This window comes from Streptopelia decaocto (assembly GCF_964273445.1).
Source record: "Streptopelia decaocto genome assembly, chromosome: 8".
Taxonomy (NCBI): Eukaryota; Metazoa; Chordata; class Aves; order Columbiformes; family Columbidae; genus Streptopelia; species Streptopelia decaocto.
In genome coordinates this window covers 9,230,832-9,247,794 of record NC_138662.1, presented here as the reverse complement: position 1 = coordinate 9,247,794, position 16,963 = coordinate 9,230,832, and the positions used below count along the sequence as shown (strand labels likewise).

The following is a 16,963-nucleotide window of genomic DNA, read 5'->3' as shown; positions in this document are numbered from 1 at the left end:
ACCTTCTCTTGCCAGCATTAACCTTATGTGGCTGAGCTCTTGGTTTTCTCTGATAAACCACCCGGGCAGCAGTCCGTGCTGGGAATATCAGGTTAGGAGCCCAAATGACAAGTCAAGGGTTTCACTTTGAGCATGTGGCAGAAAAAAGGGCCTGGGCAGATGAAAATAGAAGCAAAGGCTTCAGCACAATTCTATGTAATGGTTTGTTTGCATAACATGTTGGGATACGGGTGGATCCCGAAGCAGCTTGCAGGGTGGGTGCTGTGTCCGTGCTGCTGGGACACTCTCCTGGGAGGGAGAAGGTTTCCAACTGGAAACCATTAAGAGTGGCATGCTGGGGAAAATAAACCGCTCAGTGTGCAATGCTGACCGGGGTGAAAAAAAAGCCCCGTGGGGCTGTGTGTGCCGAGGAGGTGGCCCAGGGCTGGGGCGAGGTGTCCGTTCCGAGTCATCGCTGCCGCCGCCTCCGGCCTGCAGTGCCGGGAGCCGGTGACCCCGTGCCGCAGGGAGCTCCCAGACGCGTTGTGCAAGAGTAGGTGGGTGACTGCAGCCATCGCCACCAGCAGCTGTTTGTTCAGCCTTTGCATGCCTAATTGTTTTGTCCCTGCCCAACTGATCGTGGTGTAACACGTCCTACTTAAAATATAGATGCAAACAGCCAGAAATAGGTTGCTGCGGAGAGGTGGCACTGTCCTTTCTGCGAGAGTAAGGAGATATTGCCTTCAGGGATTCCCACCAAGGCTGCCCGTCTCGGTCGCATCAAGCTGGGTGATGCTTGGTGGGTAACTTCACCACTGGTAAACAAAACACGGGGCTCAAGTGAGTCAGCTGCAGCAGAGCTGTCACTGGGACATATGTGGGATCATTTCATACAGGGATGTGGTCATTTTCCACCTTTGGACATGATATCTGCCTTCCAGGTTCCCTGCTCTGCACCAGGGCAAAACCATTTAGGTATTTAATCTATGGAAACAGCAAAAAGAGATGATTTTTTTTTTTTTTTTTTTTTTGGTATCCTAGCCTAATATCATCAGCCTCCTGTTTAAAGACGAGAGGGATATGTGAGGGTTTGAAAATACTCTTGCTGTGGAGAGCGGACGCTGCCAAGTGCTGTTCTTTGTAGGGAGGGGAGAAGTGCAGCGCGGTGTGGAAGAAGTGATGGTGAGCCCTTTGCAAAAGAGAGAGAAGCTGGTGTAGGGCTTTTTCCAGGAAGCACAAGAAAGAACCAAGAGGAGTTTCATCCTGCCACAAACAAACAAAAAATTTCAAAGTACTTTACAAAGCTGTTTATTAGCTGTCTGGGTATGATTTTTAACAACACGTGACAGAAACTGAAATCTGCGGCTGCCACCTACCCCCGCTAAATGACGGCTGCTGGGCAGCCTTCTGATGGCAAGCTGTAGGGATTTACTCTGATGAGCCTTGAATTAGCCCTTCAGCACCCATAAATACTAGGGTCAGCGGTAGCTGAATAAATGGAGGCCCAGAAGAGGAACGGCGACTTCCCCAGGGTGGCTGGCGGTGCCGGAGGCGAGGACGTGCCCCAGTCCGTGCCGTTAGTGGCCGCCTCCTGCCCGAGGAGCGGAGCTAATGCATCTCTTGGCACCGCTCGCATTGAGGTTGCCTCAAACTTTTCTTAGAATAAACTCTTCGGCAGAAGCAGGGAGGAGCGGACACTTCTCAGAATGAATTGCATGTGCATCACGCAGCGCCGCTTCCTCTTTTTTCAAATTTCCAATCGTGGACGGTCAGCATCGCCCCCATGTCTGAGATTTAATGATATTTGCTTTACAAGAGGGACTTTTCCAACTTTACCTAGAAAAGAGCTAACCCGAAACCCAGCACTTGCGGTTAGCCAGCTTCCGTCAGTGGCTTTAGTCAGTTCGTCTGTTGAGGCAGAGGAAGCTGCGACTGTGACGGGAAGAGGGAGCTGACTGCACACCAGGATCCTGGTGCCTCCGCTTGCAGGAGGACCACAGCAGACGGTGCATAACAGCATCGGTATGCGAGGTGCCAGCAGCCGGGAGGACACGTGGCGGGACGAGGGACAGGCGGGGAAAGCAACCAAGGGGGAGCCTTTCCCTTCACAGCTCACTTAGTACCTCTAAAACACCACCAAACCCCCAGTGAAAGATGTAAGGCTGTATCTTTAAAGGCACCCCGGTGTTCAGTTAAAGTTCAGCAGAAACTAGATCATCAAGATATAAATCTTTTATTCAACCTTGAATAGCAGCGCTCTGCAGAGGCAGCGCTGCGGGCAGGCGCGGGGCCGGGAGCCGGGCTGGCTGCCGCACACCGACCCAGCGGGCTTGTCAGCGACTGACCTTTCTGGATTCCTGCTCATTTCCCCTTTCACTGGCTCTGCTTGAGGCATCCTTATTTATTTATTTAAAAGAAGACGCCCCCACCCTCTCGGCACAGCCAGGCACAGGCGCTGGGGCAGGACGCTGCGTCCCAGCAGGCTGGTCCCATCCAGGCTCTAGAGCTCCCTGCGGTGCTGGTGCAGGTTGTAGGAACAGGCTGCAGGTTTCCCACGCAAAGCCAGAGCAAAGGGGTTGTGAAACAGTGTGTGCAGAGTGGGAGGAGGAGGAGGAGGTGCGTGTGTCCCTGTTTGCTTCCCTGCTGCCCTCTCTGGACAGTCCCAGAAGCCACCATGGGTCAGCAAGCACTGGTGCCCATTTTACCTGCACCAGTGCAGTTTTATCTGCACATCTGTCCCCACTGTTTCTCACTTTAGGGTGTTTGCTGACGCAGTTTGCGTGGACATCACCTTATCTCTTGCTGGGTGGCAACTGGACACTTGCAGGTGAACTTTGGATTTGAGTCATGCCATGAAACCTGAACAGGAGTGCAGGTTAGGTCCAGCCCCGTGACAGGGGCAATGTGGTGCGTAGGTCCTTCTCTAAGCCTGTTTCCATGTGCCCCTGTTAACTCTTTCGTGGATGGCTCAGGACTCAGGAGGGGTATTGCCAGTTCCAGGCTCAAAAGGGAGTCCTGTCCTCATGGCTCAGGAGCTGTGAGCCTTGTCTCCTTTCCTTTAGCCTTCTCCTTTCTCACCTTGTAGAGTTCACATGCAGCATTTTTGGTTTTAATCTTTCACCACTGCCATGAGAACCAGAGAGGGACTTTGTTGTTTTTTTTTCAAGTGAAAGCCCAGATTTCCCATACGCAAGTGACTTCAAGAGCTGGGGCTTTCAGAAAACCAGTGAATATGAAACTTCTGATGAGGCTGCAGAAGCTGGCAGTGCTGGTGCTTGCTGGTTTGATTTCACCATCCCAGACTGCCCGTCACCTTCTGTGCCCGTAATGATTAAGTCGCAACCTCTGCAGCAGCCACAGCATTTGCTTATATTGCAGGGTGACATTAGAAAAGATTTGGGGTATTTGTTTAAAAAATGCAGGCAGGGAAAGGTTGGCGCTTTCAGGTCCTGCTCCCCTTGTTCCCTTGTCTGTCGCAAGGATGGGGTGAGAGTGCTCTGGGGATGGGCTTGGAAAGCTCACCTCTCTGGGAGCAAGTAAAGTAACAGCATCTGTACAGCAAGTAAGGAGTGGGCGGGAGCTTCAGGGCTTTGCTCTTGCATCTGCCTAGAAACCTTAGGACATGGACCTGAGAGTCCAGGGGAACCTGCAAATATAAATTGCATTTTAGTCTAATCTGCCTTGTCCTTGAAAACCCCTCACCTGGAGGACAGCGGGGAGAACAGCAGTTCTTTTCATTTGTTTTCCCTGGGTAGGGAGAGGAAATACTTTGGGGGAGTGGTGCTGGACCCGAGCACCAGTGATGAGCCTGCCCTCTCTTCCCTAATGAGCGTTATACTACAGCTGGAGAACACAGTGAAATGTTGCCTGTTACTACTATTAAATCTTAATTGTGGGACTGTCGTTCCCTGAAGTCCAAAATATTTTGGCACTTGTCTTGATAAAGGCATATTTTTTGGTACATATATTTTTTTCTTTTATTAGCAGAAACCATCTGCCCTGTAAACAGAGATCAGGAGAAAAAAGGCTTCCTGGCAGTTTTGCATCATGTGGGAATCCTGTGGTGCGCTGCATGGGAAAGGGCCTGCTTTCTGCCTTTTAATCTCGGCAATAGTAAACTCCAAGCAGATCAGAAGCAACTAATTTAAGATGATGAATCTTGGCATCGCATCTGAATTGCAGAAAGGACGTGACTGTAAATCTCTGTAGAGGTGCACAACCCTGATTTAAGCAGGATGGATACTCCTGGGAGCCTGGAGAGGGAGCAGGTTTGAGTTAGAGATTTAGGCAGGGAATAGCAGAAAGCCCAAGACAGTTTGCAGTACCATAAAAATAAGCCACAGGTTTGAGAGCGAGCCCAGCAAAAAGCCTGGCCTGCAGAGTGGGCTGAACTTTGGTCACTGTTCATCAGAGATGTTGACCGATCTTTGGTTTGGGATACTGTTAACCAGGAGGCTATTACCATTTCTTCGGGTTTGTTTAAAATATTACCAGTTGTTGCAGTGTCACCTATGAGAGGGCACACATCCTTATCTCATCCGGCGTTAGTTTAACTTCCATTTTAGAGAGTATCTCCAGCGTGGGAGGAGAACCAGACTAGATAGGAAACAAGTGTTGAAATTTAAGGTGTCAAGATGCGGTATGCACCCCTCCTCCTCTTTTGTGGCTTTCTATTCCGTTCCTGCTTTTATTTTTAACGTCACTGACGTGTACGTGAGTGTTTTTGTGAGCCTCTATGTATATATTAATAAAATCAAGCACGTGTCCACTGAAGTTCCTGACTGTAACTTAAACATGGAATATTAGAGAATTTGTATGCCTGAACAAAAACTTTATTATAAGCAATTCATCGTAACTTAATCTGTCCCGCGTTTTAGCCTGAACCAGTCAGGCAGAATACGATTTTTTTTTTTTTTCTTTTTCGTTAAAAAGGAAGTATTTCAACTATGAAAGTATTTCCAGGTAGAACATGGGTTTGTTCTTGGGAAAGCACAGCCAAGCTTTGCTTGACCAAAAAAGCAAACCCACTTTATCAGCAGAAAATCTCCAACAAACACAAATTAAAAGACTATGAGATGGCAGATTTCTAGCAGTGGAAAATGCTTGTCCAGACATGAAATCTGGGCAGGTTTATTGTCCAGTGCTCATGTATTACACTGAAGAGCATCTGAAGAAGAAATGGCTGGGGAGAATGAGTTGCTGGAAAGGAAAAGCCAACCATAAGCAGCCTTAATTTTTAGTAGTTACGTCTGAAGTGCCTCATTGCCTCCAGCGGGCAGTTTTGCAAACTTTCCAGTAAGATGCAAATGAAAATAACTACAGAGTTTGTGTATCTGAGGAATGTCCCTGCATGGCATTTAAGGTCTGTCTGCAATCAGTCACTCGGGTGCAGGTTTTCATTTGGCAAACACTAATTGTGAACTCGTGTGTGATTCTCAGGAGAGAAACCTGGACTGGTTCCCCCGGATGCGGGCCATGTCGCTTGTGAGCAGCGACTCGGAAGGAGAGCAGAATGAGCTGAGGAACTTGCAGGAGAAGTTGGAGTCCACCATGAAACTTGTGACCAACCTCTCTGGGCAGCTGTCAGAGCTGAAAGATCAGGTAAGGGAGAGCTGGCTGCGAATGTGCAGCCACACACTGGTACGGGCAGGACAAAGGTCCTGCAAGCCTGTTGTACAAAGTGGAGTTTTACAGCTTCGTGGCTTCTGCAAACCCTGGGAAGAAATTTTCTAAATAACTGGTATTTAGGAAAGAAGCGAACAAACAAAATGTCCTTCTGAAACCCAGTGCCCCAGCTGCTGTGCCTGGCAGTGATAACTGAACCAGTGTAGTCCAAAGTGGCCACCTCCAGAAAGGGAAAACTTGCATTTAAAAAAAAATTAAAAATCAAAGTTAACTTAAATCAGTCACTGCTGGTGCAGGCAGCCTGTATGTATTTGTTGTTGTTGTTGTTGTTACAGGTTTTAACCCTAAGACCGTAGCATGACCCTGTAAGCCAGAGGGTGTGATGTAGATAGAAGTGCTGTGTTGCTGTGCGGACCTCAAAACCCACTGAGAAACTAGAGAAATACTTGAGTGGTTAGCGTGTGCTGGTCTCCTCCATGCTATCGCTGAGCTGCTAATGCAGACACAATTTGGCTACTGTCACACTTCACACTGCAGCACAGACAGACATACCCACAGACATATTTTGCACTGCAGCATGTATTGTTGCATGAATGCTGCATACACCTCTGTGCATTTTTTCAGTGCAGCAGTTCTTTCTGCAGCAAGAGTTCAAGGATTTGCGTTAACTTTTGGCTTGGCTGGGGCTCAAGGGGGTCATAGGGATTGTTCCCACCCCAAATCCGGCAATGGCTTTGTGAAAGCCACGGGGGCAGCAGGGTTTTGTTTCATGTTGTCCATATGGATTACAGCCTAACTGTAAAAGGGAAAATGCTGTTGCCCGCCCTGGTTGGAGCTGTTTGTGGCGACAAAGTGACTCACTGCTTATCTTTATGGATTAACAACCTGAGCCAGATGGTTCAATTAGTTAAGTTTATATAGATATTGGCACTGGATAAAATTAATTGCTGACTTGCACATGATGGTATCCAGGGGCAGTCAGTGGAATTGCCCACAGCAGAAATGGCCAACGGATTTGGTTCATTAACTTTTGAGATGCGATCTGCCAACTGTAGCACAGTGGGCACAGCTCTCTCCAGCGCTGGTCGGGTTCCTGCTGTCCCTCTCTGCTCGGGGCTGGCCTGGTTTCTCTGTGTGCCAGTCATCTTCACAGAGACATGGGTCTCTGGAAACCAGTACTGACGGAGATCCTGGCTCCCTGCCTTCCGATCACACTGCATTGCTGATAGAGCTGTGCCCTTTCATCCGACACCCCACGGAGCACAAGGAAGGGATTAACATGCAGGACTGGGAGCAGAGAACCTCGCTCCTCTTCCTTGTAATTAGTTTTCAGACACTGTGCCGCGACCCCTGCGCTCTGGTTGGTTTTGAGGACAGAGGATAGAGGCAGTTGCTCTTTTGTCTGTGCTTTAATACTTGGCCGGCAGTGGTTTTGCTAGTTTGCCTGGAAACAATTATCTTGAAGCATGTGTCTTACGTCTTGTTGAAGGGTCTGTCTCAGAGTGGTCTGCAGCCACCAGGAGTCTTTCCATCGGCCGCAGCCAGCTCTGGATCCGGGTGCATTTATTTCTGAAGCTTGCAGCTCTTGGCTGACCAAGCGCTAAAAACCTTTCTCGCTCTTTGTGAAAATAAGAACGAAGGATTTAGCTTTTAGAGAGCTATTTGACTGTAAAAGCAAAAGAGGAAACCAGCTTCATTAATGTTGTGATAGCTTTTAGGAATTCCCCTAAGTACCGTTATTGAGAGTGCTGCTTAAGTTGCAGGATGCTCCAATTATGTGACAAAACCAGTATATCCCTCCTCCTGATCAGGAACTGTCTCCAGGAAAAGGAACTAAGTCAGTGAACTTCTATTTGTGTTTATTTTCTGGTAACCAAATAAAGGGAAATCTTCTCATTTATTTGCTTTTCAGGCTCTTTAGGTTTCTGGAGACTGTAATTGTTACAAACTTAAATCCAGCATCCCTTCTTTCACAAAGAAGAAAACCAAAAGCCATTAAAATCTTGACCACTTTATTTCCATGCAAAAAGATTACAACATAATTGTCTGCAACAGCAGGGGGGGATTAGATGTAATCATCCAGAACCCCTTTCTACTGCTGTCCTCAGATGTGAAGAATCTCTAAGAGACATCGGTTTCTCGCTCAGGATGGTCCCCTTGCACCAGCTGGGACCCCAGACCGTCACCACCACAACCATGGCTGGATGCTGGAGCTGCTGCTCCGGTTGGCTCCATCCGAGCGGGCAGACCTGGTGTGTCCCGGTCCCTGCACGGCCCCTGTCCTGCTCCTGGAGGTAACTCCAAATCACACGTAACCTTTGGAACAGGGCAGTGAGTGTCTGCGCAGACATGTAAGATTATCGACGAGGCCAGCTTGACTCAGATGAACTTCAGGTCCCTCAGTTTAGTTTTTTAATCTTGTCAGCATGACTCCCATAGCTGACAGCTCCCCTGCAATACGTTTTGTCTAGTTCTTATTGCCTTTTAGGCCCAGGCGTACAGTTGCTGCAGCTGTAAAGAATTTGCAAGAGATCCGCTCTCTGGATAAATGTGACAGAGATTAACTGCTCCATCTTGCAGCCCTGTGCCCTTTGGACAAGTATTGTGTTCAGGATTGTGTGCAGGATTGTGTTCAGCATCAACATTGCAATTGCATCTTTCTCTGTGCTTTACGTTCAGGTGGTTTATTCTTCCCTTTTAAAAAAAGTCACATCTACATACACCTGCATCAGGCTGCACCATCCCTTTTTCTATACAGCATGAAAAATATCTACTACAGTCCCTTTTATTTGTTCTCTTTTCTTTCCACTTTTATTTCATGTGTCCTGTGGATCAGTCTTTTGGCTGTGTGAAACCATGGCTCTTCGTTTGCTCAGTGAAGCTAATTCATTCATTTAAAACAAATTCCTCATTGCCTCTCTGCATTTCCAACTTGTGGGCTATCTTAGAAATACCAAAAAAACAACAACAACAAATCCCAGCTGGTTCAGCAAGGGAGTAGCTTTTGTGTGTGGGATCAGATGGAAGACTCCTCTCCTCTTGCTCCCATTTGCCTGTGAAGTGTTACAAGCCTTTTGTGAAAATAAGCTTCCAAAAGGGTGGACCGGGAGGTGTGACCTGTCCTTGGGAGGCTGTGGTCATCTTCCTGGAAAGGTAAAATAACAGTTCTGCCTCCCTTGGGTCACACGATGAGCAAGGCAACTGGCTGCAGTCGAGTTTAATTATGGTTTCATGAGGAATTACCGTATTTCAGTCCATTCCCCGGTGGTTAATGAGAGTAGTTACACACAGCTAGCCTGAGTGAAAGCAGTAGCACGCACTTTGCTGTACGGGCCATTTGACATGGAGGAGCCTTTTGGAGGTTGCCCAGACCTGCCTGTTTTGACCAGTTCCCCTCCCCACAGTGACCTCCAGAGCACAGGTTGGCACCGGCCGCTGCCCCAGCACAGGGTACCCTGCGCCAGAGACTTCATCACCAAAACCACAGCTTTTAGACAAAGGTGAATGTTACAAATGAATGAAATGTGTGAATATACTATCTCCCTTCTCCTGGAGTTACGTCCAAAATCAATTATATTGGCTGACATTTGTGATTAAATACCTGAAACCTGAAACAAATTAAATGGTTGCAGATGGAGATGTTACCGGAAAAGCATTGCAGGAAACTCGGCGAATTCTCATACAGGAAAAGAGTCTAAAATGTATTTTATGCTTGAATGAAAGACTGCTTTTCTGGGTGAATCGGCCTTTGGGCAGGTTCTCCTGGGCGCAGGCGTGGTGCCAGTGTCACCGGTGGGGCCCTGCGAAGCCCTGGTGAACCGGCAGTCCCTGGCACACTGGTGCCCGTCACCACAGCCGCGCTCGCTCAGCCCAGGGGAAGGAGCCGAAGTGGGATGTGACTGTGGCTGCTCATGCCCGCGTTGTCAGTGCCACCACGGGTCACGTGTAGTGGCACGGTCGTGTGTTGGCACGTTGCTTTGAGGGCACGGGGGCCCTCAGCAGAGCCCGGGTGGCATCGGCTCCCATCGTCTTGTGGCCCGGGGACAAGGCGCTGTCCCGGCGTCCTCGGCGCAGCTGCTGCGAGTCGTCCCACGTGTCGGCTCTTCCCAGGCTGAGATGTGGTTGCAGATGGAGGCGTGGGGAGCCCTGCAGTGATCCAGCTGTTGGCTGCTGCAGACTCTGCCCATGCCAGAGTTGTTCCTTATGTGGTGTGTTGGCTTGTGCATGTTGTCAGAAATCTCCTGAAGTTGGGGGAAAAAAGAGTGAAGAAGTAGATAGCAACAGTTTTTTCAACATCAGCGATACAAATTGTTGATCCATTTTCAGGGCATGATTGCGCTAACCGGAAGAAATGTTATTTTATCTGAGGGGAAGTAGCTCTGGCTGTCTGGCAGTGAGGTGGTTAACCTCCCATCCCTGCCTTGCATCTCAGCTTTTGGCAGATACAGAGGGATGTTGGCTCGCTCCTGATGAGAGCAGGACCGCTCGAGTCTATTCCAGCGCAGACAAGGGTATTCCCAGTCTGACTTGAAGGCTCACCCCTTTTTTCCACCCTCTGTGTCTCATCTGCGTTGTATGCTGGACCGGTTACAAAGAATTTCTAACGGGGGAGGTTTCTGTGAGCTGCTCTCTGCACTAATTCACACTGGCCACCCAGCTCTCCTGACCTCTTTTCTTGCAAACCGGTAGTCAGCTGCAGGAGCAAGTTCATGGACATCCCTAATGGGTGCACAAGACGGGGCTGTAGTTGCCTCTTTCATCTATTAGCGCTTGGCACAGCGGACGGAGGAGCGTTATTTGTAGAAAGTGGGTTTCAGAGTAAACGCTAACCACAAAAGGCAGCACCAGGTCCTTCGGCGAGCTGACGCACAGGAAGCCTCTAGGCCTAATGAGCAAACTTTTTAATTTTCCAGATGACGGAGCAGAGGAAGCAAAAACAGCGCATCGGTCTCCTAGGACACCCTCCGCCTGTGAATGTGAACCCGCAGCAACCGGCATAAGTCAGAAGGGTCCCTTACCCCTCTCGCAACAGCACGAGTAACGCGAACCCCGAGTTCAGATCCGACCACTGAGGCTGCTTCTGTGTACGTGCGGTTCATTTTGTACATAACCTGGTTTTATACTATATGTATATGACTGCTACTATATAAAGTTTTGGGCATACGTATTGTAATTAGAACTGTTGGCACGAGACGGAGGTTAAACTTTGTGCCAAAACTATCAAAATTGCCTTTTTCTTGGAAGGACTAAAGAGAGCACCTGAATTGCACTTGAAAAGAATATTTGACTATGTGACATGTATTTTGTATTTAAAAAAAAATAGAATAGTTAGTATTTATGTTTTTATACAATTGTGCAATATGAATTATGCAATCACAATATATTTGTAACTCCTGAATGTCCTAAAGGGAGTGCACATCTTTGAATCTGGTGTGTTAGTACAATGTAATAAATGGTATAAAATTACAGATGTAAATGAGGCTGCTGCAAAATTGTGTTACTGGTGATTTTTCATACCCTTGGACATTTTTGTACCATGTCTGTAAATATCTTGCAATGCCATATCTGTTGCCTCTTCCTCCCAGGGATAACACTGGGAATCTGAGAGCTGTTAAATTAGTATAAATTAAAGCAAAACATTACTTTGAAGCTTCCAAATGAGGAAAGCAGGAGGTATTTTTCCAGTGACTTCTTCAATGTACTGAGGCTAGAAGAACTCAGATACCAGGTTTTTTAAATGCTAAGATTTCTTAAAGGGAACTTTTTATGCAAAATGAAGTTTGGGATGAGGATGCACTACTGGTGAGTCGGTGCAGTCTCCTGTGGGCATTTTGTGCCACGACAACTACAACCTATCACGAGGCTGTCCAGGCTTTGAATTCTCAGTGTGTAGGATCCTTTCCTTTTATTTTTTCATTAGAGACGTACGTGCCTGCAAAAGCTTTAGCAAACAGGCATTGCACCAACTGAAACATGACCTATCCCATTAGGACTGTAGCTCAGCACTGACATGTGTAATGCTTGAGAGAGCCACTGGTGTGAGGCTGGTCTGTCCCACCCCTTCCTCTCCTTCTCCATTCACTTTCTTTGGCTTCTGATTCTAGAGAGTATGAAAGGAAACGTGGTTTTGTTGTTTTTTTTGTTTTTTCCTCCAATCCATTGCATAGTTTTATACATGGACCTCATTTTCCAAAAGCTAACTTCTCTGCAATACTGTCTACAAAAAAAAAAAAAAAAAAAAAAGAGGAAAAAAGCTACAGAGCTATGAAAATTTGTAAATGCATAAATATAGGTATTTAAATAAATGATGCAAAATACTCTATGGTCAGAGGCTGCTGGTGGTTTGTTTCCCCTCCAAGGTGGTGCGAGGTTGTGTTGCCCACGCGCCCTGGAACGTGGAGTGGCGGGAGCCCCGCAGGTAAGAACGGTGCTTTTCCTGGCTCGGGGAGCAGCGGGGGCAGAGGTTGGTCTTTGATATGAGTGAGCCCCTGCTCCAGCAGCGAGAGGCACCGCTGCCCCAGGAACCTTGCCTGTGATTGCTCCCATTTTGGATCCTTCAGACTCCTACCACTGGTATTTTGGGCTTGGGATCCTCAGATTGGAGTGTGAGAGAACTAAAAAAACCCCACTCCAGCTCCAAGTATCATGTGTGCAGGAGCAGTGCTGATTATGTATGTTTGATTAAGATGTAGCAGGAACTACCTGGTACAATTAATCATCTTTAATCTGGGAAGTGCACACAACTGTCTGAAAAGGGTGCGTCTCCCTGCCACAGGTCATCACGAAATGTCAAAACCAGTGAATCCAGGGCGGGCAGCCTGGCCAGCAGCCTTCGAGCCAGAGATTTACTGGTGAGATTGCCATTTCTTAATCACTCGCCGTTTCCATACCTGTCCTGGTAAGTCTGTCTTCCCTCGCAGCCCCCGGCTCCCTGCAAGGTGCACACGGAAGGAGCGTGACAGATGCGGCGGCCGTTGCGTTGTGCAATGAAGGAGCAGGATTTCATTTTCCCTGAGCAGCAGAGACGTGTATCTGACTCACTTCTTCCCTTTGTACCATCCAGGGATAAGCAGACGCACACAAATTCGTCAGGCTTCCCGTAGTCCCTGCTGGTCAGGTGAGGGGGAGGAGGCTGCAGCACAGACTGAGAGGGCATCAGTGCAAATGTGCAACATTGCTTCATCTTTACCTTGAAAAAGCAAAAATACTGGGTGCTTCAGCAAAAGCACAAACCCCCAGTCTGCGCGGTGCTCCATGTGAAAACCAGCTGTGTAAAATCTGGTGTTTTCACATACAGTTGTCCTTTCCCAGGAGACGTGGGCAGATGCAAAAAGCTGTGGTGGTTCTCTCTCGTACAGCTGCAGCATGGCCACTGCTGCACAGCACAACCACTGCCCGCGAGCAGAAGCCAACCGCCGTGTGGGGCGGGTGGGCTGGCCTGGGGGGGTTGCATGGTCACACTTCTTCCCTGGCCTGAGCAGAGGAGGCGAGGAATGGAAAAAACCCTTTTCTGGCTGGCAGCGGTTTTGACCGGGCAGCTTCTGAGGTTGGTTCTGGACCGAGATCTGGCACCTCATGGCAACTTGTCATTGATCTCGAGGAAAAGCTGCGTGAGGGATCTGTTTGAATGCCACATTTCAGGTATTTTTTCTACAAAAGCTGAATATCTCTTGGAATCACAATGATTCTATTAACAATTTATAGACTCTAAAATGGGGAAAAATTCAGAATCTATAATGATACCTTTAGTTTATATAAGCCAGGATCTGGGAGGCTGAGCATCACCTCTAGAGATGCTGTAAGATCAGGTACATGGCTCTGACTGTCCACCTCTGCAGAGGTTCTGCAGGAGTGTTGCTTGGGGACATCACAAATTAACTGAACACGGGGAATCTTTCAGAAGCATTGAGCTTGGTGCGTGCTGTCAATGGGGTGGAATAGCTATGACTATCAAAAGATAACTTCAAGGAACAAAACTAGCACTTGCAGACTGCAGCCAGAGGCGCGGGTGGGGTGAAGGAATGGACTTCCCTCTTGATGCAGAGCCCACGGTGGCCAGAAGGAACTGGCACCGATGAGCCAGCTGTGGGTGCAGAGCAAGGGGAGCTGGTAGGCAGAGTCTCTCTGAGGGAGGTCCAGGGGTTCAGCTGCCACCAGAGAGGAGGGTTGCAGCTGGGGAAGAAGGGAGCTCGCTTCCAGGGACAGGGCAGTGCCCCGAAAGCCCTTCTGGAGGGTCTGCTGGTTTGGTCCCACCTTCAGAAGAAAGGCGGCGATGCTTGCTGAGGGTGTAAGGAGAAGGAACTGTTCAACTCAGCCCAGGAGGTTTAGGTTCTACAAGGTGGGGAGCTTCTTGGCTCCAAAAATGCTAACCTGACCTCCAGTAAAATTAATGATTCGGTGACACTGACAAGTGGCAGTTAGTGTAAGGATTAGACTGAAACTGGGGAGTTCCCACCCGCCTTGCACGCACCCGAGATTTCATTTGGCATCAGATTTCTTTAAGCAGGATTGCTGTATGTTAAAGTTTGGGAAGACAATTATTTTGCTTTTTAAATAAGAACTTTCATTCAGAGGTGAAAATGAAAGTGACCTTCCGAAGAGGAAGGAACAAAAAAAATCTACCAATTTTGCTAATAATGGAAAGCCCAAGGGGGGAAGGATCTCCGTGTATTCTTCAATTTGCATGAATGGCTGAGTCTGTGGATGAGAATTTTCTTCGCTAATGAAGCAGGTGACATGCTAATCAAGGTAATGCAAATAACAGCTGCAAAAGCACAGCCGTGGTACTGCAGCCCTGAGACCGCCACAATGGCAAATTCAAGCCTTGTCCTCAATTTTTGCAGCAAATTGGCAGAGGGCAGGACAAAAGAGCCGGGATTAGTGCCTCTGTGTTCGCGGCGGGGACTCGCATGGGGTGCGGGTGATGGATACCTCGTTACATAATGGGGTCTTGATTGATACTGTGTTGGGAAAGCCATAATATAGCTCCATAGAACAATTCAACTTGTCTTCCAGAATGGGAAATGCTCCTACACACATACTTAATAGGGTTTTTTAAATTGCCCATTGTATTTCTGAACAAGAGAAACTTATTTGGAGTACTTTCCCTTTTACGTTTCCAACATAAGCATCTGGAGACGTTGCCATATGTGTTCTTTGTGCTCCCGCAGACCCGCTTGCTGTTTCTCATCACCCAAAGCGCGGTGTCACAGGGATGCCTATGGAGTGTGCCCATGCCAAAACATCCCAAGTCAGCGCTGCATCGAGTAGCTGCTGCAACACGGGCCCCAAAGGGACCATAAGCTTTCCGATGACTGATTTGGGTGGCTCTTTGTTTTAGTTGGAGAGCACTTGGCTCGGAGCTGACGTGACCAGGTTCTCACATGCCGCGATCGAAGTTTGGTCTTGAACTGTGAATTTCCTGGCGTTAAATGGTAAAGAGTTTAGCCCGGATATTTGAGTGGTGCATTGACTTTTGCAAACAGACAGACCTGTACTGCTAATCTTGGTCAGTACAAGATGTTGATATTTGGAGTAAAATCAGTACAAACAGTCCACTGATGTGAAACCAGTGTTTTAACTGAGACATAAGGAATAACTTCTGGAGAGATGCAGTACTTCTGTGTCCAATTTTTTATTTACTACCTTTCCAACTTTCTTTCAGACTAAACATGTTAATGAATGTCAAAACCACCCACAAGTAAACTGAGTTCTCCCATCCAGTAGGCTAATGTTGATTTGTTTTTAGTAACTAGCAAGGATGCTGGAAAACCCCTATAAAGATTTCATTTTTAACAAAAAGTACCAAAAACTCCACCAGTTTTGCATCACAAAGTAGTGGTTAAAGTAAAGATTTGAGTAAAGCAGCATGTCTGTGGTTTTTGTGGGTGGATGCATCTCGGAATGACTATCAATCTGTCAGAGGGGAGATCTGCATGTCATCTCTGCATATGACAAGCAAAATCTGCAGTGACAAATATCTTTCCAGCACTCGGCTGCGCTGTGAGCCTCATACCCCTCCTGCCATCCATAATACTTAAGTCTTGTCAGCACGTAGCATATGAACCCACTTTTTTTTTTTTTCCAACTGAGGAAGGAAAGACAAATATGGAGCATCTAAAGATGCAGTTAAACACCACTGCCAATGTGCTTAGTCATATAGAAACTCACCTCTGCTATGCACCCAGGAGATGCCACGCTGAATAGTTGTCTTAGACCAGTTAGCCCCACTTCTGGCATGTTCTCACGAGCTTTCGCAATGCTTCTCTGCTGCAGTTGTGTGAGTGGGACACTTGGAAATGAAATTGTGTAAGGCTGGAAGGAAAAAAACATATGAGAATGACTCCTGACCATATCAGAGCAAGTCTAGGGAAGTTTGAATACAGATGCAATTGGAATTGCACCTAGAAAAGTCTGCAGAAAGCAAGCAGAAAATGCCAGTTGATATAGACCTTAATTGCTAGTAAGAAAATGCACAAAAGCTACAGCGCTTTTGTTGAATGCGATGAGGCCACAGCAATGGAGCGTGTTGCTCCGTGGAGCCGTTGCTGCAGCTCAGCTCCCCTGGTGGCTGAAGCCTCTTTCTTCCCCACACTCAGGTCTCCGTGGGAAAAATGGAAGCGGTTTTGTTCCAGTGCAACACGGGAAAAAGGTGTGAAATGTCAAAAGTAATAATGAGATGGGAAAACCACCCTATGCCTGGCCGGAGCCGCAATCCCAGGATGCATTTATGGTCTGTGTGAGAACAAGCTGACAGCTGGATAAATTGCCTCAAGTCCGGTGCTTCCCCAGGAGCAGCACAGATCAGGAGCAGCCAGACCCATTTCGAGACAGCCTTTCCATCCCCAACAGCTCCCAGCCTTTAACTCCGTCTCTCGGCTTTCGCTCCCATTAGTCCTCCCCAGCTGGCTGTTCTTACCCTGACACTCTGTCCTTTTTCTTTTTCCCCCCGTTTCTCCCTTTGGGAATGACTTTGTATCTCTCACTTGCCCAGAGCCCTTCCATTGCCTGGAAATGGTACCCAGTCCTAAGGGAAAGGGCAGAAGCAAAGCCTATTCCTGGGCCTTATTGAGGCAACGCGTTTGTTTTCACTCTCCTTTTCTAGCGCTAAGTAAATATACAGAACACAAAATCTGAAGGCAGCAACGAGTAGAATTGCATATCTGTTCCATGTGTTTCAATACAACTCTTAAAATAGTGGAGATGCTATGTTATGATTTCCATTTCACTTGTGTCCATAATACTGTTTTTAGGCAAAAGAGATGGAAACACAATCTGTTAAGTCTGTAAGAAACTTTTACTTATGAATGATGGTAGCAAACATCGTGTACAATTAAATTACAGAAAGGAAATTATATCA

General features: G+C 47.6%; 1 protein-coding gene across 2 annotated transcripts in view; it reads left to right on the top strand.

Annotated features, from left to right (window-relative positions):
- Nucleotides 1–12,255, top strand: part of ITPR1 (inositol 1,4,5-trisphosphate receptor type 1) — a 175,089-nt gene extending 162,834 nt beyond the window's left edge. For both annotated transcript variants that reach the window (XM_082060206.1, XM_082060205.1), the window contains 2 exons: nucleotides 5,419–5,580; nucleotides 10,518–12,255. In XM_082060206.1, coding sequence (XP_081916332.1) covers nucleotides 5,419–5,580; nucleotides 10,518–10,604 — 249 coding nt within the window. In that variant the 3' untranslated portion in view covers nucleotides 10,605–12,255. The remainder of the gene's footprint in view (nucleotides 1–5,418; nucleotides 5,581–10,517) is intronic.
- The last annotated feature ends 4,708 nt before the right edge of the window (nucleotides 12,256–16,963 follow it).